The sequence below is a fragment of the Condylura cristata genome, unplaced genomic scaffold (assembly GCF_000260355.1).
Source record: "Condylura cristata isolate star-nosed mole 26May11 unplaced genomic scaffold, ConCri1.0 scaffold00019, whole genome shotgun sequence".
NCBI classification, from domain to species: domain Eukaryota; kingdom Metazoa; phylum Chordata; class Mammalia; order Eulipotyphla; family Talpidae; genus Condylura; species Condylura cristata.
In genome coordinates, this window is record NW_004567120.1 from 33,227,428 (window position 1) to 33,251,496 (window position 24,069).

General features: G+C 44.5%; 1 protein-coding gene across 6 annotated transcripts; it reads right to left on the reverse strand.

The window, feature by feature from the left end:
* Window positions 1–907: 907 nt before the first annotated feature.
* MAP7D3 (MAP7 domain containing 3) lies at window positions 908–24,069 on the reverse strand. Of its 6 annotated transcripts, none has more exons than XM_012727254.1 (17): window positions 23,992–24,069; window positions 23,814–23,897; window positions 19,613–19,727; window positions 19,009–19,113; window positions 15,970–16,065; window positions 14,999–15,124; window positions 13,343–14,073; window positions 12,794–12,915; window positions 12,320–12,522; window positions 10,748–10,874; window positions 9,621–9,747; window positions 8,586–8,690; window positions 6,920–6,973; window positions 4,775–4,892; window positions 3,750–3,945; window positions 2,648–2,916; window positions 908–2,118 (listed from the first exon to the last, which is right to left on the reverse strand). In XM_012727254.1, the coding sequence occupies exons 2-17, from the start codon at window positions 23,871–23,873 to the stop codon at window positions 2,111–2,113; spliced, it is 2,562 nt and encodes an 853-aa protein (XP_012582708.1). In that variant the 5' UTR covers window positions 23,874–23,897; window positions 23,992–24,069; the 3' UTR covers window positions 908–2,110. The 6 variants fall into 6 exon arrangements, with proteins under 6 accessions (XP_012582708.1, XP_012582713.1, XP_012582712.1 ...); XM_012727259.1 differs by lacking the exon at window positions 23,992–24,069 and adding an exon at window positions 22,480–22,643 and having other exon boundaries at window positions 13,583–14,073; window positions 23,814–23,890; XM_012727258.1 differs by lacking the exon at window positions 23,992–24,069 and adding an exon at window positions 22,480–22,643 and having other exon boundaries at window positions 13,487–14,073; window positions 23,814–23,890.

The window sequence follows — 24,069 nt, forward strand, 5'->3', positions numbered from 1 at the left end:
TCCCCTCAGCAGTGTGTTTCAGTGGATCTGCCTGTTGTGTTCCCCGATGTGTCTCTGGTGAACCCACTCACCCCTACCCCCTGCATCTCTGGCCTGCACCCCAGTTCTTGTATGCATAAATAAAAAATCTTTAAAGAATAGGTACAAAACACGTCAACTGCCCAACGCACCCAGACTGTAATAAACAGGGGCGTAACCCTCCTTTCCTTCCAGCTCAGGACTCCTTAAAAGATACAGGGTTTCGGCCCTCCCTGGTGGCGCAGCGGGTTAAAGCACAGCACTAAGAAGCTAAATCCACTTCTGCATGAGTTCGATCCCCACCTGCCCCAGAAGTGATCCACAGGAACCGGCAGACTTCTCCTGACCCGCCCGCTGCTTCCCTCAGCAGTGTACTTTGTCGATCTATCTGTTCTACTCCCCAATCTGCATCTCCATCCTCTCACCCTCCGCATCTCTGGCCTGTACCCCAGTTCTGTATGAATAAATAAATCTTTAAAAAAAAAAAAAGATACAGGGTTTCTTTACAGGGTGATGAAAACATTCCAGAACTAGATAGGAGTGCAGGCTGCCTGCCACTGAGAATGCCACTCAACGGTGACATGTGAATTTTACCCCAGTAAAAAGAAGATACTTCCATCACTAGCCTCAGAGGGACCTCGAGGTATCTCAGAGAAGAGTCCGAGGCTCTGAACTAGACATAGGAAGACAGTTGGGACAACCATGTTGTCATGTCCCACACGCGGAGTTTGCCAAGTAACCAACTAGCTGGGACACCAGAAGCTTTGGTTACCTGCTCCAGAGCGGGCAGGCCACCTGCGTTCATTCGGTGAACAGTTGGTATATCCCTTATTCCACCATCGGTACCTGTTATTTTATTATAATGAAGAGAAAGCCCGCTTTAGCTGCAAAGTTTATTTCAAACAGTACACATTTCTCTGGAGCTTTAACAGTCTTTCAACACATGACATTTGTGCAGATGAAGGGCAGAAACGCATTTGTGAGGACTCTGCCTTCTATAGAAAAGCTAGCATAGGAAACTAGTTTTGAAATCCAAGGCACTGAGCTATAATCTATAACGAAGGACAGTCCTTTGGACAGCAAAGAACTGGGGAGTCACACAGACCTACTTCCTTCTCCTAATGCAACTCCGGGGCTAGAAAAGGACGCAGGACACTTGCGAGTCCCGTCACATTCACTAGCATTAGGACAATGACATTTTGGTCAATATTAAAGTTTAAGCAGAGTCAAAGTGATTTCAGAACACACACCGCGTGTGTCCCTACCCGCCACCAGGACAGAATAAGGCTGCTGCTCCAGCACCCAGCTGCTGTCAGAGGCTACCGAAATCAAGCCTCTTTGGGGTGCAACTCCCAGGGCAGCAGAGGACAAGGACAGGGATACAGTTAACATTTAGTGGAATTAAAAACACCAAGCAACAGTTAACCGACTTCAAGTACAGCAACATGTATGTCAAAGGTGTGAACCACCCAGGGTCACACTTCTCACCCGAGCATCTGGGGGTCCATGGGCTGGCAGACTACAGCAAAATTTGAAATGTCTGGTAGAAGCCCAGGTCCGAGTCAGCCCACAGGGTACCCTGTGACCCATTCCATTCTGCCACCATGGGTGTCAGCGCATGGGAAACAATCCAAAGTCCCCCGGGGCTTCTACCCCAGTCAGCGTCACGCGAGACCAGGATGTGGTTGTCAATGGCGAATGTAATTGTGACACAGAATAAATATTAAGATTTCAAACACAAACAGACATGAAGGTATTCCTTTGGTACAGTCTCTCAGCAACTCAAGAGTTAGCATTTTATAGACACTCTGGTACACACTCACACCTGTGTTGACCAGAAAACCCAAGAATGAGAGAGCAGGAGATTTTTACAAGAAAAAAAGCAGCACCTTTACTCAGAACCCTCATGGGCCAGAGCCAAGATGGAATGAGCATCTGAGACAGGCTGAGTGGCTTCTTCATGTTTCCTTTTTACGCTGACGGTCATGCTCTTTGCCATATTTGAGTCGGAGGTGGAGTAAGTTGGGGAGGTGGCCTGGAAACTGAAGTCCAGAGCGGAGGGGAATCCTCCTCCAGGGCGCCGGGGCTCAGTTTACATATCTGACAGAAGGAAAAGGAACAGATGAGTAGAGCAGACACTGCTCCCACATCCACACAGCCCGGGCAGCCCCTGCCCACCCCCGGTGCTGCTGTGCCGACGCTGTCATCAATGTTCTCCAGGCCCCGAAGGTCCAAGTCGCTTTGCTTTCCAAAGAAGGCTTTTCAAGGAAAGAAAGCAAAGGTTTTTGGGTTTGGGAAACAGGTTGAGGGACCAATTCCAAAGCCCTTACTAACCCTCTGCCCCAAGACAACCTGTGTGCTGTCCAGAGGGATCTGAAGGGTGTGTGGGGTTTGCAAAGAACCTTTGTCAACGAACGGGACAGGAAATGTAGGTGACGCAAATTAGGATCACTATCTGCTCTCTCCAACTAGCTTAATGGATGGCTCTGGGACATCAGCCTTTCGGCCCACCACCATCTGTTCCATCTCCAAAGTCACAAGGTGCCATGAAGGCCCGGGACTGTCAGAAGCAGAGGAAGATTCAAGAGCAATTGCCTTTCCAGCGAAGTGGACATGGATGGGGACTCACCAGGTGGAGCAGAGACGGATTTGTTTTTCTTGACATCTAAAGACACTTCCTTTTGGTGAGACAGTGTAGAACCTTCCAGGTTGTGCTTTTGGCTATGTGGAGGGATAATGGACACACGTGGTTCTGATTCGCTTCCTATGTCAACAATCTTATCATGTACCCAATCCTGTGCCTGTGAATGGAAACTCCTGGAAGGTCCCATGGTCTTACTAGTTTTGTTTGTCTTTCTGGATTTTGCTGTTCGGTTGGTCATTCTTTTGGTGGATGATCTGGAAAGAGATGCTTTGGTTAGAATCCTGACTGTCCCCAAACCAAGACACTGTCCTACAAGTTGCTACATCTGTTAACTTCTAAGAAATGCCTTGGAAGCAAATGAACTTTCAGAATCACAGAATGGAAGGCCCTTGGGGTTGGGGAACACTGGCTTCCTGGTGGCATGCTACAAGCCCTAAGCTTCCAGGGAAAGGCCTGCAGTAGGTCGGTGAGGTGGGGGCCACTGTGGGGTCTACAGCTCTGGTCCCTTCCCACACCTCACTGTACCTCTGGGCAGGTCCCTGGGCAGGTCCCTCCCACAACCGCTGTGCGCCCGCGAACTTCACAGGCCAGGGTCTTTTTTAGGCTGTCACCTGAGGAATCTTCCTTCCCAAGAATCTGTAGTGCACTTCGGACCTAACCTCTGCCCCTCAGTTTCCCCATTTGTTAACTGAGGACATTAACATGGAGCTCAAGAGTTACAATGAGAATTAAAATAGGTGGCGGCATTTGGCAGTGACTCAGCCAATGCCTCTTCCCTGATTCAGGAGGCATTAACCATGAACAAAAGTGCTCGAGTCTGAAGGATCTGGATTTGAATCGGGGGTTACCCTTTAACAGTGGGATGGTGAGGAAATTAGGCCTGTCACCTCTCAAGCCCTCAGCTTCCCTATCTGTAACAGCAGGAATGCTCGCTCTCTCCCAGCAAGGCTTTCCTGGGAAGTTGTTGGTCTCTCTACGTCCAGAGCACGACACAGGTTTCCTAAGATTCTGTTACGAATCCCCTGCGCCATCCTGAGGCCAAGCACCTCCCCATCCAGCCAATGCTGCCAAACCCCGAGCAGCTCACCTGCTGCCCTTTGCTTGAGCCAAAGGGTCTTTCACACTCTTTTGTCTGAAGACTTTCACGTCACCATTTAAACATGCTTGTGTCTCATTGATTTGACTAGAAGTGGCATCTAAAAACACAAGTTTGGGTCCCTTCTTCCTTGCCTTTTTAAAATGTGCTTTGGGCTTTGTGGATAAATGTACACTATTTACAAAGGCTAGAAACAAAAAAGAGAAACAAGGTAAATAAAACGCCAAAGATGAAAACAATCCAAGGCAAGGACCTTGCTGAGCTGGGAGAGGGGTATCTGCCTGCCAGTAGGAAGAGCCCGACAGCACCCCACTGGCTCCACCCTGGAGGCAGGCACTTCCATGTGTTGTGGCCAAGCCACATTTAATGCCACCAGCCTTGGCCACATCACTGCTCACAGGTCTGTTTCTGGAAGGCCATGGTGCCTTGAGCCTGGGACTGTGCCTCTTCATCTCTCTACGCCTCACACCTAGCTGAGCACTTGACCTGCACATTCAAAATCCACTTGTGGAAATAAAGAGTGGACTGTGTTTTCAATCACTGCTGCCAGAAAGGGGTTCTGACACATCCAGGACTCAACAATACATTTTAGAGGGGACCCGGATGATCTCATCTTTCTTTTTCTCTATGAGCGGGGAAGTGGAAGGTGACCTGGGTCAAGTGTGGATACCCCAGATGGCCTGAGTGATGGGATGCCAGTGACCCCCCACCCCCACCCAGCTAGGGGCTACCATCCACAGCATACTGGCACCAGCTGTGACACAGTGCCTGCCGCTGAGGCATTACCGCGTTACAACGTGCCGAGCAACCTTCTGAGTGTCTCTCTGAAATCTCACCCACACGCCAGAACAAGGACATTATCTTCTTCCTTTTCAGACAGGAAAAGTGAGCACTGCATGGTGAAGTGACTTGCCCGAAGCCACACAGCTACGAAGCAGACCCCCAGGGGGCCCCCAGACGTGAATACAGGCGGTGGAGCTGCGAAGCGAAGACTAAGAACTCAAAGGCAAGCAAACCTGGCGAGTGCGAGTCCCTGAGAGAATCCTCACTTTCGGACTCGTCCTCATCGTCCGCCTCGTCCTCCTCATCTGCCTTGTCCACCTTGTATGTGCTCTTGCCAGATGTTTCCACACTCTACGATGGAGAAAGACTATCATAATGACGGCTACTAGTCAACTATCCTGGATATTTCAGAGATGACAGATTTGAAAGCTGGATGCATGCTTCATTTTTGTCCTTTCAATTAGAAGATTTAACAAAGGTCCTCCCTGGTGGTGCAATGGGTTAGAACGCAGCATTGCAAGGTAGCCTCAGCTGCTTCTGTGTGAGTTCAATCCCCGGCCCCAGAGGTGACTCTATGGCGTGGCAGACCTCTCCTGTCTCACCCACTGCTCCCTTCAGCAGTGCACTTCGTTGACCTGCCTGAGCTGCTCTGTCTTTGGTGAAGCCTCTCATCGCCCCTGTACCTGTGGCCTGTACCCCAGTTCTGTATGAATGAATCGATCAATCTTTAAAAAAATATTTCACATCTCTTAAAAAAGACTTAAAAATAACTAACTTCTGTGGCCTCAAGAATGGACAACACAAAGCACAGCTGACTCAGTTGTGTCTTTCAGCTAGGCAGACACTCAAGAATCAAAGATTTCCTGAATAAGGGCCCTCCCTGGTGGCATAACAGGTTAAAGCACAGTGGCATGATGCTACCTGAGGCACTGAAGCATGAGTTGGAGCCCCAGCCAGGGAGATGACCCACATGACGCGGCGGACCTCTCCTGTCTTGCCCGCTGCTCCCCTCAGCAGTGTGTTTCAGTAGATCGGCCTGTTCTGCTCCCCTCTCTGTCTCTGGTGACTCCTTTCACCCCCCTCACCTGTGGTCCATACCCCAGTTCTTGTATGCAAAAATAAACCAATCTTAAAAAAAAAAAAGACTCCCTGAATGGGAGTGGGAGCTACAGGGGAAGAGCGTAGAGTTGGCATGTTGTCTTGGCCTGCTCAAAGCCCTGGGCCAATATGGGGCCCTGGTGAGCAGTGGGGACTGTGATTGAGGTAGAATTTCCCAAGCCCTGGGGTCTGAACAGTCTTCACCACGGTGATCTCCAGCACTTTTCAGAAACATATTTCTATTTGAAATTCTCATCCATGATATGGCTGGCCACAGCTGAGCGACAGTAGCAGAGGGTGAAGAGCTAAAGTCTGGGACAAAATATAGCCTGGATGCAAGGGACCCACCCGAAGACGGGACATACTGGGGCAAGATCTGAACAAGCACTGACCACAAGGGGAAAAAGAAAAACAAATTTGAGTTCGCTAAAATGAACTTTTGGGCCCTCCCTTGTGGCACAAGGGGTTAAAGTGCAGCACTATGAAGCAATCTGCAGCCACTGCTGCACGAGTTCGATCCCCAGCCAGGGAGCTAACCCACAGGGCGCAGCAGACTTCTCTCCCCACTGCTCCCCTCCGCAATATGTTTCAGTCCATCTGCCTGTTCTGCTCCCCACTCTGTCTCTGGGGAATCCTCTCACCTCCAGCACCTCTGGCCTACACCCCAGTACTGTATGCATACATAAATCAATCTTTTAGAAAAATGAACTGTTTATAAAGGCATGATGGCAGAGTGAGGCATGAGAGTCAGTCCCTCCAAGGTGCACAGCACAGGTTCAGCCATAGCGGACGGCAACTCGTGCAGATCAGCAAGAAAAGGGCAGTGATGAGAAGGAAACGGCAAAGAATTTGAAGAAGCACTTTGCTAAGTACGTGGTCTCCAAATGGCCGGTTCCAAAGATGCCTGACACCATTTGTTGATAAATTCAATGACAAGGAAAGTTAAGAATTTCAATTCAGCAGGAGGCACTACTAAGAAAAAGCTATAACCAGGAGAAGCTATCTGCAACACATAAACCAGCAAAGTATAATCTACAACAGAACCACACAGAGTAAGACACATCAGCCCAGAGCTTCAGACGACAAACTACAGAAGCGACTCACAAAATCAGACATGAAAGCTAAAGACATGAAAACATGCTCGACTGTTTTACTCATCATGGCAAAGCGAATGTGGTACCCTGTTTCACCACCACAAGCTAGCTCAGCAAGAATTAATGTCAGCAAGCATGGGAAGCAGCAGGAAGCCTAAGACACACTACCGGTAGGACAGAGACTACCTTGGAGGCATTCCATTCTGTCTTTCTTGTCCGCTTCATGATTTCCTCAATTCTCTATTTAAAAGGAAATTCAAACAAAAACAGATTAAAAACAATGTGTGGGACTCTCCCTGGTGGTGCTATGGGTTAAAGCACCACAGTATGAAGCTCTCCAAAGCCACTGCAGCATGAGCTCGATCCCCAGCCAGGGAGCTGACCCATATGGTGCGGCACACCTCTCCTGACCCGCCTGTTGCTCCCCTCAGCAGTGTTTTCCAGTTCATCTGTCTGTTCTGCACGCCCCCTACTCTGTCTCTGGTAAATCCTCTCACTCTCCACACCTCTGGCCTATAACCCCAGTTCTGTAAGCATAAATAAATAAATCTTTAAAACAAAACAAAACACCACACTGTGAGCTATCCGCAGAGTTTGATCCCTGGCCAGGGAGGTGACCCACATGGCGTGGCAGACCTCTCCTGTTTCCCTACTGTTCCCTCAGCAGTAGATTTCACTCGATCTGCCTGTTCTGCTCCCCACTCTCTCTGGTAAATTGTCTCACTCCCCACACCTCTGGCCTGTACCCCAGTTCCTGTATGCATAAATAAATAAATCTTTTTAAAAAATGAATGTGGCCCTGAGGATGTTATAACTCCCATTTTGCAGCAGCAGACATATCAATGACTACTCCAAAGCCACTGAACTATCCAACATACAGCATCTTTCACTCCTGGTTTCACTCATTTAGAAAATGTCTTGAGTTATCATTACCACAGAGATCCAAATAATTTTTTACTCAAAAGTTTGCAGACTCAGAGTCATTAGACAGAGTACCTGTTATTGCAAACCAATTAGAGCTTTTGACTTAATGTCAGTCTGAGCAGATTATGACCGAAAGCTGATGTCAATAAAAATACCCCGCACACCTCCTCACCCATGATGTGACACCATCAGAGGTTTTGTTGCTAGAAAGAGAACTCAGAGGAGGATAACCATTCTCTCTCCAGTATTCGCTGCTTTCCCTGAAGGTGAGGAGAGCTGCTGCTCTCTGGCCTCCTCAGGTACCTAGCCTCTGGGAAGGCCTCCCAGGACCTCAGCCTGGACAGGGCCTTCCTGTTACAGATGAAGCAGAGTAAGGTCCTCCTGCCTTGTGAACAGCCTGCACTTTGGCCTTGTTAAGAGGCATCATAGGGCCCTCCCTGGTGGCTCAGTGGATTAAAGCACAGCACTAAGAGGCTGAAGCCACTTCAGCAAGTTCGATCCCTGCCCGGGAAGTGACCCACGTGGTGCGGCAGACCTCTCCTGACCCGCCTGCTGCTCCCCTCAGCAGTGTACTTCGTCGATCTGCCTGTTCTGCCCCCACTCTGTCTCTGGTGAATCTTCTTACTGCCCCTGCACCTCTGCTTGTACCCCAGCTCTGTATGCGTAAATAAATAAACCTTAAAAAAAAAAGAGGCATCATAGTAATGGCTACCAATGGGCCATGAGGAGGGAAAGTATGGTGGGTGGCTAAGAGGGAGACCCTTCTAGATAAGAGGGGCCAGGTGTGAAGCAGGTGAGGACACCACCAGCAACTAGCAGAGCACTTATTTCTGATGTTCCAAATGCATTTGGATGTCATATGCCCAACATTGTTTTCAACAAAGAATCAGATCCCCTAAAACAAAGAGAGAGAGAGAAGAGAGAGTACCTTCTTTCTTTCTAATCTTTCCTTCAAATTCTGTAACATAATTCTCTCGTGCTCCTTCTTGCGTTTGTCGGCCTCCTCCTGAGCTCTTATTTTGCTGTCCCCTTTCTAGGAAATTTGTATAAAGATGTCATTTCATCTCAGTATGTCTGAAGGACATTAGAGAACACCAGTTTAAAAAGGGAAATGTTATCCAGCAGGAAAGAACGTTAGCCTTGAGTTCCTACATGCACGACGTGTGGACGAACCATTTTTAAACATTAATCGAAAGCACAAACTCAGACTAGCCGTCATCACAAGGACTGAGAGGGCACACCCACCCCTGCAGCACCTTAGGGTCCTCACGGCAGTGCTTCTCAGAGCGCCAGCCTGAAAAGATGACAGTGTAGCTACAGGAGGCAAAAGTGTTTGCTTCTCAAAAGCACTGAGGATTCTGAACAGCACTTTCTTGAGCAAAGTCAATGTAAAATCACTTATGTGACACAGGACCGATTGTGATGAATGATTCTGAAACTGGAATATCAATTGGGTGTTGTGTATTATTCAAGCTGAGTAGCCTGAGCTTCATTTGGGATTCACCTGGTAATCTGAATGCATGCGGGTGAGACATTGTTATTGGTGGGTTTGTTCACTTAAACTTTCAGAGCTATTTGTAATTTCTATTTATCTGTGTGTCGGAGGCGGGGGTTGGGGGGGATGGGCAGTGTTACTGCAAGATCCGGGGCTGGAAATCACTCACAGGGTGGTGTGAGCATTTGGATTTCCTGAAAGCAAGTGTAGCACGCTAAAAGGCCACTAATCTAGACTTAGGTGCTTGCTGCTTGGGAAAGCTTCCAGCATTTTGCCATGCATGGCTGAGAGTGCCCTGCAGTGGCACTGGGTATCAGCTAGACTATCATGTCAAAAAGGCAGCGTGACAACGCAACATTTGCTCGTCTGATTTTGCGGTGCCAGGAAAAAACAAACAAATTCAGTTTGATTTTCAACTGAATTTTATAATCTGGTTCTTATCCCAGATCAAGTGGAGGGCTGGCACACCTGATGTTGCCCACTCTGCTCATCTTCATCGTGCCCACTTTCCTTCGTCTCTTTCAGCTGTTGCCCCTCACCAACTTGTGAGGCTTCTTGGTCTTCAGCTGCTGGCTCTGTCACGAGCTTCTCTTGCCTGAGGACAGAGTAATTATGCAAGTAACTCAGTGTTCACCTTGGTCTCTACTATATACACAGCTGGGAGCAGTACAGGCATTTTTATAGTGAAACTGTCCTTGGAGATTGCGCGGCCTAATTTCTGTGGACACCACACTGACCACAGAGCATGTGTAAGAGCTCACCCCATTTTAAATGGTGGGGGGGGGGGCGTGTAATAAGCCCTTGGGAATAGAAAAAAGAAGATTTCTATCATGTATTGGGCTCCTTGAGTCTTAAAACAGAACTATGTGAGCTCTCCTTAATTGTTTCACAGCGGGCCTATGCAAAACACCCCACCCACCACAAGCTCACACCCAACCTTCTTCAGAGAAGGATGTGGTGGTACCAGAAGGCAAAACCCAGTCACAATCCAGGGCTTAGAAAATGCCAAGTCAGCACTGTATCCATGAAGCAATGACCAATCTCCTACTCAGAGATCTGTAAAGAGTATTTCCCCTTGTCCTTTCTCTCCAACCCTATCCAATATCTAAAAAGCATGTGACTGGTAACAGAAAACACCTCACATTTAGACACAAAGTCAGGACTGCAGTGGACAGAGGTTTCTGCTACAGGGCCATCAAGGGCCACCAAGTCCAAGAAGCCCCGAGGGCGGGTCGGGAAAGCTTCAGGGGGAGCCAGATGCACACAGGTGCTGGTTTGCGGACAGCCTGCCGCAGGCTACAGAGGCGCAGGTGTCTGGGCCAAGGCCACTGGGATCCCCAGTCAAGCGCAAGGAAGTGCACTGCACCTCCCAGCTTTACCAGTTCTGGGGTTCCGGAAAACTTCTGCGACACTGCCAGGGGCTGACACCAATGGACACGCACAGAATGCTCTGGCGAGCCCGCTGCCCGGCAGCAACCTCCTGTGCCGAGTACAGAGCCCGCCACCGGTCCCTCTGCTTTCAACTGAAGGGAGTGTCAACTATCTTCTGACAGTTTACAGGAGGTACAGTACAGAAAAGATGATTTTGTGCTGACCTTCCATGAGCTTCCTGGAGTTTTTCTTCTTTCTCTTTCTGTTCACGAGCAAGGCGTCGTTTTTCTGCCAAAATTTTCATTGCCTCTTCGGCATTCAAAGTTCCGGGTGCACTTTTATTGCCAGACTCTAAATTAGCAAGTGAAATGAGTGATTAGTTTGGGGAACAGACTGCCTCTCTCAGTCCAACAAAGAGGTCTTGATAACTGACAATATTAAAGCCACAAATAATATGTACACAGTCTAAACTGTATCAACAGCAAGCAATTTATGAGGGATTATATAGTAGATTCGTTCAAAATCCCAACCACCTCTGACAACATTAAGAACTTTCTGACTGGCCCTCCCTGGTGGCGCAGCGGGTTAAAGCACAGCACTGAGAAGCTAAAGCCGCTTCCGCATGAGTTCGATTCCCACCTGCCCCGGAGGTGACCACATGGCGCGGCAGACCTCTCCTGACCCGCCCGCTGCTCCCCTCAGCAGTGTGCTTCGTCCATCTGCCTGTTCTGCTCCCCACTCTGTCTCTGGTGAAGCCTCTCACCGCCCCTGAGCCTCTGGCCTGTACCCCAGTTCTGTATGCACAAATAATAAAACGAAAAAAAAAAAAAAAGAATTTTCTGACTTTTTTTCTTCTTTTTGAAAACCACTTCCAACTGAAACTTTATTTTTGACTATCATTGCCACTTTGGTTAAGCTCTTCTGACATACTTGAGTAAACTGACACTGTGGGAAAAAAGATGAAGCCCTAACAAAGCAAAAGAACACAAGCTTATGCTCGGTCCAACCAAATGAGGCATACAAAACTCTAATACCTGACTAAATAAAAACCCACCCAGCATGATTTTGAAAAGCACCATCATTTTGACCAATTAGTCAGCTAAAGGATGGTAATAGTACTCCTTACAACGGGGCTAGCTAGGGAGAAACAAGAATGCCACACTATCCTGACCACGGCATTCTCCTTATTTCAAATAAGCCACGTATGAAAATGAGGCTCTTAAGACACTAGGAGTGAATAATGAATGATTTGTAATAAAGGGTAGTTTCTATTACAAAGCATTCACTGTGGAATTCTTCAGAGCAAAATTCTCCAACTTATTTAAAAATAAATAATGCGTTGGGTGACAGGCAGAGCGCCATCAGGGTACTTTCAAGAACCTACAGGCCAGACACAGTATGGCTGGTGTGTGGAAACGGACCTACAGCTCCTGGTGGAAACCTGCTCAGGCCACGGGCCAGATGCGCCCTCTCCAAAAAACGGAAAATCTCTAGGCCCATTCACAGACCCTCCACTGTCAGGCCTGAAAGGGAGCACAGGGCCCACCCTACAGTATTTTATGCACCAGTTCCAAAAGTGACTTCCAAAAACCACCTGGGGATGGGGCTAAAAAACTCTGGCGAGGGAAAGCAAGCAAGTATACCAGTGATTGGCTCAGTTCTCTTTTTATCCAAAAAGCAAGCTGGCTTGCTCCTGAAAGTTCTCAGATTCGGAAAATGAAATAAAGTGGACAATACCCACACCAACTTCAGGTTACCTGTGTTGCCAAAACCAACCTTATCAAGAAGGGACCTACCTTCGTAGGACATCTTTAAGTTCATGGACTCATATCTTTTAGGGGCTTTAGAAACAGTTTCTTTTTTCTTTCTGATAGCACCTAAGACATTTGGTGTGAATACGGTGTGCTGAACGGGAGATACTCTGTAAGAAAGAGACGATGGCGGAGACCGTCTTGACACACTAGGTGAAGGCGAAGGAGGTCGAGTCTTCTGAATTTGCCTGTTGGGGAAAAGTTATAGTTAATGTATCAGAAATTTGGACACAGTTGTATAATAAATGCTACTAAAATGTTTAGCACACAATTTCATAAATGTCTTCATATTAGGAAGTGATGAAATAGTAAACGTAGATACTTTCATTAACAGACAAAAGCTTATTCACTTTTGAAGGTTTTTTTCCTTATATTTATACTACCCTACATTTATGAAACAATAATGTAAATATGTCCTGGTAAAATGTCTATTGGAAACAACTGCAAACAGTTACTTACTTTGGGCTGACAGGAGAAGTTGGACTCAACCCTAGAGATGATGACCATTTATAAGATGAGATGCCTGGTGATGGGCGCCTCTTGATGACAGGGGTTGAGGCTTGTTTGTCCATCTCTGATTTCTAAATAGACCAAAAAGAGTTCACTAATATTTGCCTTATTGTGCTTAATTTTGCTAAGAGAAAAAAATATTCTGACTAAAATATAGAGGCATTGCTATAGACCCACAATTCCATTAGACAATTCAAGTTTGGAGAAATAATTTAAGACATCTTTTACTTCAAAACCTAATTCTACTTCTAGGTACTAATTAAGGACTTGTAATATTTCTCAATCTCTGGTACAATGAATAGCACAAAATTTTAAGTAATTAAAATGAGCTAATCTTATTGTATTAAGTGTATTACAGACCACTATGAAGAAGTTCCTCAGGTGTGAAACCTAGCCTATCAACCTGAGCAACTAAATATACCAACTGTTGTAAAAATTTGTTTGCAAAATACCATCGGGAGAATCTCTCACTTGCATTGCAGATCTTGCCACGCTCACCTCAGGGGACCCCCTCACACATTCCCTGAGGAGAGCTTCCTCGCTGGTCTTAGGAGATGATGATGTGCTTCCCTTGGGAGATGAGTCTGGACTGGCTTCAGATGATGCTTCTAAGCTCATATCAGGGGAAGAGTCCAAGCTCACCTCTGGAGAAGGATCCACGCTCACGTCGGGGGAGGAGTCAATGCTCACTTCAGGTGATGGGTCAACGCTAACTTCTGGAGAAGAGTCGATGCTCACCTCAGGCGACGGATCCACACTCACTTCAGGTGAGGTTTCCTGGCTCTTGGGCAGCCCTTGCAGGCTCGATCCAGGGAGATCTTCCATGTTTCCCTGGAGGAACGCTTCCATGTTGGCCTTGGATGATGTTGCCATGCTTACAGAGGGTTCTTCCACATTTTCAGTGGAGAGTACTCCACAACTCACATCGGGGGGCACCATCTTGTAGTGCTCGAAGAGCACTTCCGGATCTACCCTGGGAGCTGTTTTGCTGCTCGCCTTGAGAGGTGTCCCCTTACTTGCCATGGGGAGTGCTTCAGTGTCGGCTTTGGAGGGTGATTCCACACGTGCCTCAGCAGGAGCCTCCAGGCTCCCCTCTTGCGGTGTTTCCACTTTCTCTTGGGGCGGCACAGAGGGAGCTGACTTGCGCAGCATGAGGGCAGCCTTTAGTTCGTCGCTGCTATGGCTCCGCAGAGGCACATTTACGTATTGGATTACTGTTGTATGGGTTCCTGCACGTGAAGGAGAACAGACTGAAGTGCTGTGCAGTCGAAAGTGTGACATGACAGAAATGTAACAGTATAAAAACAGGTTAGGAAATCGCAGGGATGCCACACCTAACACACAAGTGTTTTGTTAGATGGACCACAAACATGGGCAGCAGCACTCGCAAAGCTGGAGAGTGAGAAGCGTGGCCCGGACACAATGGTCCACTACAAACAAAAGCAAGGTACGCCTCGCAAAGCTGGTGCTTGCAATAATCCACTTCTATTTAATCACATGGCAGCTAATGATTTTCGTATAAAACTAAAAAAGCTTGTTATTTTCAATAGTAAATCCAATCTTGCCATTTACCATTTTAGAATAGAACGCACCAATTTGTTCACCCACACTAAAAACCACTGTGATTTGATCATCAGAATGGATGATCTTCCAGTCCCTTCCAGGTTTAACAACCTGTCTTGCAGTTTTCCAATACTGAGGACTTCTTACTAGCATGTCTAATACTATAACCTATTAATCAGAAAATCTACATAACCCTGAAGATTGTTTATCTTAACAACCACTATGTTCTTAAAACTAAGGAGCAGCTCAATGCTGGAGCTGGAATAGGTGACTTTTCCCTTGATGTTTCTTCAGTTTTCTGTACTTCTAAAATCTAGTCCTTTCTACATTTATTTCTGTGATATCAATAGAACTTTAACATTTAACAATAAACAAAATTAGCCACCTCATCCCTGTAAGTCACCTATCAGATAACTACTCTACCACGCCAGAAATCACAAATAGAGAACACAAGATGTGGGGTAAAATCATTCACTGGGAAACTACTGATTTGAGCTAGCTTTAGGCTTTAATACAAAAAACGAAATGATACAATCTGTTTTTTGAGTGCAAAAACTAACACTTTTAGGCTTTCTACCCTATCCCTGTTACCTGGAACATCTTTTCCAGGAGCTGACAATGAAGCAACACTTTTGCTTCTCGCTATTGATGCTTTCGTTGGAACCAGTAGGCGAGAGATTAAAATATTCTCCCGAACATTGGTGTACCGGTGACAACCTACATAATGAGATCAAACAAAAAAAGATTCAGTTTGAAGTCTGGCAAGTTATTGCAAAGGCAGACCAATGTGATTTGCTTCAAATGATAGCTTTCCTAACCAAGGAGTACAGTGGCAAGGAGAACAACACATGACAGGACAGTGTGTGGCTACCTCAACAGACCATATTATAGGAACAGAGAACCTTAACTACAGAGCAAAGGACCCAACACCCCTTCATCACCACAGTGAAGGGAGCTCGGTGATACAGGAATCATACCCAATGGATGGAGTCCCTACACAGGAATTCACATATGGAGGGAAAAAGTTGTGCAGAGACCAAACAACCTTGCTGGATTCCTACAAATAGAGAGATGCCACTGATGGCCTGGTCAAGTCCACTGCCAAAAGCTCCAGCGGACTGTATTCTTTTGTCCTAAGTGAATCTTTGAAATAAACATCCTGCTTTCATGAACTTTTATGCTCATAAAGATGACCTGAATCAATTAAGTGGAACACTTTTGTAAGTGGACAGTTGGGTATGAAACAAAAAGCAATGATCATATTTGACAGCGAAATTACAGGGAAGAAGTTGTTAAAAAGAGACAACTTTAAATTTGGTAAGTAGACAAAATTTGGTATGCAATCATCAGCAGTGAAGATAGGCGCAAAGGATGATTGTAGGCAATGAGGCAACACAGCAAAGCTTTGAAGATCAAAAACATGGCTGGTAATTTAGAACGTCTAAAAAGAAAAGGATGATTTTGCTTCTAACTTTAGGAATGACTTTTGAAGCAACAGAATGTAGACACATATACATCTCTTTTAGACCACTGCTGAAGATTTGTGCTTAGAAATAACTAACCAGGAGGCTTTTCTTCTACTTGTTCCACTTCTGAGGATGGATTTTGTTTACTGTATCGTCTGTTCAAAGATGGGCTTCTTGTCTTATCCATTTTTTCTAGAGATCAAGGACAAAGGATAATTATTTTCTTATACATTGTTTCAAATATGTTATTTCAGGAGAAAGCTACTCCTTTGCTTAAAGAAGATTTGCCAATCTTCTCTGATTTTGCTTCTAAATATTTAAATTCCAAATATTATGCAGAGATTTTATATGCAACAGCTTAAAACTAGCTTACTCTTTATCTGACAATTTAGAAAATGGCAAAAATTAAGGGGAAAAAAAGTCAACTACTACTGAGGACATCAAGCTTCTCAAATTCGGAAGATAATCTTCAGTTCTGAACATAATCCATGCTACTTATCACTAAAGTAGTTAACACTTTAGTTATAATCTTGTCTTTTTTTTTTTAAAGATTTATTTGTGCATACAGAACTGGGGTACAGCCCAGAGATCAAGGGCGGCGAGAGGCTTCACCAGAGACAGAGTGGGGAACAGAACAGGCAGATCGATGAAGTACACTGCTGAGGGGAGCAGCGGGCCGGTCAGGAGAGGTCTGCCTCGCCATGTGGTCACCTCCAGGGCAGGCGGGGATCGAACTCATGCGGAAGTGGCTTTAGATTCTCAGTACTGTGCTTTAACCCACTTCGCCACCAAGGAGGGCCATAATCTTGTCTTTTAACAAAAAGTGAGCATTATTAACTCCCAAACATACATGTATTGTAAATACAGTGTTGAAAAAGAAAAGTGTTGAAAAAGAAAAAAATCAGTTTAAACAACCCAAACCATTTCATAAGGGGAACTAACCTGTTGTATGTGTAGATACTTTTCTATTCTATTGGAACTATTCTAGGAAAACTTAGAACAACCTGCTAAATAATAATTTCTTTTTTGGGGGGGTCTATAAGTTGAAATATATATTGACAATAGAACAATGCAAGAAATCTTGAGCTGACAATCGAGCAGCATGAATCAGAGGTACAAGCAAGTCAAACGTGATTAGAACATGCAGACATTATTATCATGATGTCAGAAATCACTGTGAAGAGTCATTATGAGTCAGCCACAAGTAGAAGAAAAACAGCCTGAATCAGCCACAATTTAAAACAAGGCTATTGGAATTATAACAAGTCAGATTATAAATTTGAGTTTGAAATGCTCATTTCTGGACTGTTCAGGTTTCATTTCCATTTGAAGAGCTTTAACAAAGGTCAAGCCACTGCCCATCTTGATTTTTTTCCTCCCTGGAATCACCAAGACAGCACCCATCATCTTAGAGTGCAACATACTGTACCTTTAAGCAAGTTAGTTCATAAAGTATCTTCTTGACATACTTTCTTGTATTAACTGGTAAAGAAGAAGTTACCATTTAAGAAGTTACCAGGAATTTGCTCTTTCAGAGCAGTGTAACTACTACCTTGACAGTCATCACCTTCCCTTCACCATGTCTCACTAACATGGCACACACCCATAAACACACACTAGGTTTTCTCATATTAAACACAGAATGCTTTGAAAATTCCTCAAAGAAATTAGATAACAAAGCATAGCCAATGTTTGTGAAACAGTGAGGGTATACTAAAATCAAAGAATACATGACAGTGAAATCAATGTGATCTAATTTCTCTGAAGAGTTCAGTTGAAGAGTAAGTTAATTTTATCACATGATAAGCAAAGTACTAGAGAGTTCCCCAGTAATCTATAATGAACCTGAGCAGCACAGAAAGCGCTTCGAGAGCCACACTAGGTGTGGCAGTATGGGAACCAACCTGGGCCAGACTGCTTACTACAAGAGAATACAAGTTTACCCAGACTGACAGCAAAAGCTCTCTCGAAAGATCCTCTTTGGATATTATAGAAGTCCTAAATGTACAAATACCTAATATTAATCATGAGCCAAACAAAGATCCTGTTAAATTATAACAACTATAATATTTAAATAAAAATGGAAATCTTTAATGCTACCATTAACTATAGGTTGTTTTTATTTATTCTTATTTTTATTAATTTATATATCTACTTGTATCATTGTTCTTTTTTTTTTCATTGTTCATTTTTAAATAATGTTTACTTCCCCCCATAACTTATTTTTTAAGATTTATTTGTAATTATTTATGTACACAAGAACTGGGGTATAGACCAGAGGTGCTGGGGTGAGAGGATTCCCCAGAGACAGAGTGGGGAGCAGAACAGGCAGATCTACTGAAGTCCAGGGCTGAAGGGGAGCAGCAGGTGGGACAAGAGATCTGCTGCGCCATGCAGGTCAGCTCCCTGGCCAGTTGAACTCACGCTGCAGTGGCTGGCAACAGCTTGCTAGCACTGACTTTTAACCCCTGTACAACAAAGGGGCCCCCAATTATACTTTAAATGACAGCCAGAAACTTTGGCTTTACTGCAACTTTATCGTTGTCACAGCATGCTTAAAAAAAAAAAAATCAAGCTACCTAATAATACAAAAGAAATGCTTCTAAAAATTCCAACTGAAGGGGCCTCCCTGGTGGCGCAAAAGTTAGACACAGCACTATCAACCTAGTAGCAGCCACTGCAAGCATGAGTTCGATCCCCAGCCAGGGAGCTGACCCCTATGGTACAGCAGACCTCTTCCAATCTGCCTGTTCTGCTCCCCACTGTCTCTGGTGAATCCGCTCAACTCCCACCTCTGGCTTGCACCCCCAGTTCATGTATGCTTAAATAAATATTCAAAAAAACATGCATGATCATGGTTGCTAGATCCATTTCACTCATCAGTGAGAAGTACCGTGTGCTCAAGCCAGAAATGGCAACCAGAACACATGCAGGCAGTGTGCTGAAATGGAATACTCACTTCAAGGACAGACACCAGGCGCAAGAGGTGATGACCATCTCACCTATGGTGAAATAAACTGTTCTCCTTGAGTAAACCTATATGTTCCACCACCTACAGACTAAGTGGCAGCCTAAAAATGAATACCAAAATCTTGAGTTCACTGAATTGGAATTAGTAGAATAGATGAAACTTACTCCTGGCAGTGGAATTTTGAAGACCGGCAGATGACAAAGACTTTTGTTTTTGTAAACCAGAAGTTCCTTGCCCTAATTTTTCAGTACATACAGGATGCTTATCACCTGAAAAAGATATATTTACTATTCTCATGTTTAAAATATAGCACTAGCTGAAACAAAACAAGTTTGTGTTTCTACAGAGCAGAAACACACATTAACTAGGTACGCAATTTTCAGCAGTTACCCCATAAAGCAAAGCGACACCACGTTGACTTGTGTTTCATGAAATTGTGTGATTATGTTACCACATATGAAAACTACAAAGTAAATAGGGCAGACTTCATTTTTTAAAATACACATTGGATAAAGTTGTGTAAAGGTCATTAGCTATTAAACATTTCTACTAATGACAAGTTTAAATGGTGAGATATTGGAATGTGTTTCTTCTATAAACTCACGTGACACAAACTTAAATGTACATTTACTATGTGTGCCAGTGAGTACCAAGAAGTATTTGGCTCAGGATACAAAGTTCCAAATCTCATGAATGCAACCCATACTTATCATCAAAACCGAAACATTAACGTGAATGTGCTTGAAGTTGAACCGCTGTCTTATTTACCAGCTTTATTTTCCGAGTTCACAGGCACAGTAGAGCCTTCCCAGGACCATCTTTTTTGACGATCTACACGGTTGCTCCGTTCCATGGTTCGGTAAAGAACAGCTTTGAACTTTTCCTGTTTAAAGTAAATGCCAACAAATGTTTACACATTCAGTTATATTGGTATTACTCTGATCTATGGGTTATGAAACAACCCCAACGGTCAATTCTGATTTTTTTAAATATATTTATTTATTTATTTATTCGTACAGAACTGGGGTACAGGCCAGAGATGTGGAAGGTGAGAGGATTCACCAGAGACAGAGTGGGGTGTAGAACAGACAGATCGATGAAGGAGAGGTCTGCCGCGCCATGTGGTCACCTCCGGGGCAGGCAGGCAGGGATTGAACTCATGCAGAAGTGGTTTTCATTCTTAGTGCTGTGCTTTAACCCACTGCGCCACCAGGGAGGGCCCAATTCTGATTTTTAACAGGCAGAAGTTAGAAATAACTGGAGACATGTCTCAGGAATCAATATGCATCTGTGCTGGTCCTGAAGAACTCATTTTTAATCTTTTGTATCTGAATCAAAGAACTAAACTTGCTGCCCTCTTTGCATAGGAAATTTAGTCAGATCTGCAGCCTACATCTAAGCGTGTATGGGCATTGCAGGGTATACTTTTGTGTGTTAACCAGACCTGATGCTTTACTGTTTTCCTATTTTAATTCTCCTCTCTGCTTGATTCCTTCAACCATTTACTTTATCACTGACTGTGGTGTGGATGTTAATATATCTTAAATTCCTTGCAGAATGAGGCAAGGAAACAAGGAACTCACACACACAAGTGAAATTTATGCAAGTCATCTATTATACCCACCATGTGTAACACCTTGAATTGTGGTATAAACTGATAAAAAGCTTTAAAAATGATAAAAATATATTTGCCTGTTCTGCTCCCTACTCTGTCTCTCTGGTGAATCCTCTTACCCCTGTACCTCTGGCCTACACCCCAATTTTGTACACATAAATAAAATAAAAATAAAACTTTAGCAGTTCTTAATATAAAACATATCTAATGGCAATATTTCAGAAATTTTGTTAACAAAAAGTTGTTCTATATTATTCAGACCTCAAGGGTATAATAAAGACTAAAACAAGATTAACCTTGTATTCCTAGAACATTCGATTCCTTTGAGTTCTATCCTGCTGTTTCCAAATGTCTAGCCCTCGTAGCTTGGGTGAAGCTCCTACCCTATGTCATGTTACCTCCGGCCCACACTCCTCAGTGCCACTGGCTTGGGCTTTTCCCTGCTCTATGCTAATGACTCCCTTTCTTGTCCTACAGACAGCCTACTTATGCTTTCCCATGGCCCTGCTCTGTCTGGGGTCATTTGGTTCTGTCGCTCAGATTATCTTTCTCTAACATGGTCTTTTTCCCTCAGCCCCTGGGACAGTTTCTCTCCTCCAGGGAATCTTCTCCTATCCTGCACATAGCTTTCTACTTTACTTTCTTTGGTTCTCTGCCTTTTCTCTTCAGAGTTTAATCTCTCTGAAGATCTCCCCCCTCCCCTTCTTCTTTATTTTCTTTACCACAGGTAAGAAGAAGTTTTGCAGAGGAAGACAGTGACAGAAATTCTGAAACCTGTCAAATACTGTAATGTGAAAAAAGAACATAAACCACACACACAATAAAAAGTTCAGAAAGAAGTGATAGTGGCCCATAAACAGGGCAGGAGAGTACTAGAATAAGGAAAGCCCACAGAGGAGACACCGGCTGGGACAAGGTGTGTGCAGGGGCAACTATGTGTCACATAGAGAGCAAAGGTGAATACCACAGAGGAAATTCCAGAGAGGACAGCTCACAGGGGGGAAATGGAAGCGACGAAGGTGGTAAAAAGGTAAACATTAGAGTAACACCTAAGAAAGGCAGAGAGAACAACAGGGATACTGAGAGAACAAGCAGAAAGTCCAAAGAGCTCCGGAGAGAGGAAATAGAACATTAAGACAAAGGAGCAGAAAGAAAAGCGGGGCGCCCAAGCAGAAAAAGGCCAGTCAGACAGAGAATCAGAGGACAAAGACATTTAGGGGAACTTGTGAGTCACTGGGCTAAAAAGAAAACGCCAGCAAGCAAGAGAATGGTGTGAGAGAATATGCCAGATTCAGGAATCGAGGGTACTACTATAGGAGAAAAATGGGCAGTCCAAGAGAATCAGGTAGAATGAGACAGGCAGCCAAATGCCCAAGTATAAGCAACACAGGACAAGTTGAAGAGGGACATAAAGGGGAAAGAGAGAGTAACCCAGGCAGTGACTCATACCAACAGAGAGCCAAAGATACCACAAAACTGCCAGGAAGAAGAGTGGATGCGTGGTTGGGGATACAAAACAAGAGAGAATGAAAGGGCTTGTGAGGAAACTGAGGGAGGGGCAAAGTGAGTGCACAGCAGAGGGGCCGAGGGGCCTGAAGAAGGGAAGCTAGAGGCCGATTTGGCAGTTAGAGGAATGGTAGGAAGCAGGCCTAGGCCCCGCCTGTCAGGGAGGATCGGGTTGGGCCTGTAAATACTAGACAACTAGACAGCACTGAGGTCTTTGGTAAGAAAGAGAGGTACTTGACACAAACCCCAGGCCACAGGTCTCATTCTGAGGTGTGGGCATGGCTGTCTTCTATGTATCTGCAAGCTTCTTCTGGACTCTAGCTAGTGAGTCTAGACTCTGGGGATCTGACCAGGACAGGAGGTAGAGGGCCCCATGTGGAAGAGGAAAGGAAGAACTGGCATGGTTCCCTTCCCCGGGGGCTGCCTGTAAGAGCAGAGAAGGGCTAAGAAGAAAGTGTCCCAGACCCGGACCACACAGTACAGCGGCTAAGTAACAGGCTATAAAAATATGTACCCTTTCTTCCTCTAATTTTTGTTTTCTTTTTTCTTCTGCAGATATCCTCCTCTGTTCATCTTTTTCTTTCTGCTCTTTAAGTTTCCGCTGTTTTTCTTCCATCTGTTTTTCATACAGGATTTTGGCCTTTCTTTCTTTTTCAAGTAGCTGGGTTTCCTTATTAGCTGAAATATTCCAAGTATATTTTTAAGGTGTAAGAGCCAAGAAAATATTAAGTGTTCTACATTACAGAGAAGGAAAAGGCTAATGCAGCTAATTCTTTCTTTAAAAGATAGCATAATCTGACGATTAAGTGAAAACTTATATCTTATATAGATATAACTATAGATATTAATGATAAAGATTTATTATAAGATATGGCTACTAAAGAGTCCTTTTCACTGGGTGTTCATTTAATCCCAGAGAACTTAGATGCCTTTCAGCCCGTCCATACTAAAATTCCAAATCAAGAAGAAATGTGTTCTTTCAAGTGACAGTTCTACTAAATGGAGCTGAAGTTAACCCCCACGAGATGACATGCTGTCCATTAAAGTAGTAATTCAAAAAGACACACAAGGTCAGAGTGTTTCCTCTTCCTGTCACTGGGAAGCCCCTTTCAGAGGCCTCGGCTCCAGGGAGCATGTGCAGCATGCAGGGCTCACATCCTGACTCAGCCACAGATCAGATCCCAACAGCAAGCTGCTTTCCCATGCTCAAATTCCCCCCACTAACGCCTAGAGAGCAGCTATGCAATTGGAAAGCCCTAAGCCCTCGAAGAGAGCTACAGGAAGAAACTGCTCCTTGAGCAAAACAAAGATAACTGATATTCCATTTGAATGAAGGTGAGCCCTCCTTTTGTTTTTTGCTTCTTTTTTTTTGTCAGTGGAATTAGAAACCCAGAGGATTAAAAACACATAGTTGAAAAAGCCTTCTCTCTGTAGGTGTAGGAAGAATCTTCATTTAGATCCTAATTGACACAAAGGTTACATTCGAGAAGCCTGGCAATGGGTAAAAGACACCATCAATATTTATGTTGGGACTATGAGGATTTCGGTTTTATCTTTAGGATCATTATTATTGAAATCCCATTCTACTTGTTTCTAGAAATCTGAGGAAATTTTCACACTTTACAGAAAAATTAAAGCTAAGAGAAACTACTTCAAAAATTAAACAATTTAAGCCAAATATTTTTCACCGGTCTTCTCTAGCCCATTTTGCTATAAGCATTAGATCCAGTATACTACAGAAATGATGTAATCAATATCATATAAGCAGCCCAGGAAAAGTAAAACCCCTTTGAAAATATGTAACTTTAACATAAATGTAACCATTCTGATTTTAAAAGTCTATGGTACCATCCTGTTGTCTTCTTTTTTCTTCCCTGCGTTCTTTCGCCAGCTTCTGTTTGATGTCATTCCTCAGCACAGATCCATCAATAACTAAAAAAAAAAAAAAAATACATAGTTAGACATGAATAGGTATCAAAAAGGGATGGTATGGCCCTTGAACACCAAAATATTCTAGAAATTATACCAGGCTTGCAGGGAGTTCTTGTGGTGGAAGACTGGAAAGCCACTGAATTAAGGCCACTTTGACTTCGTCTTTCTTCAG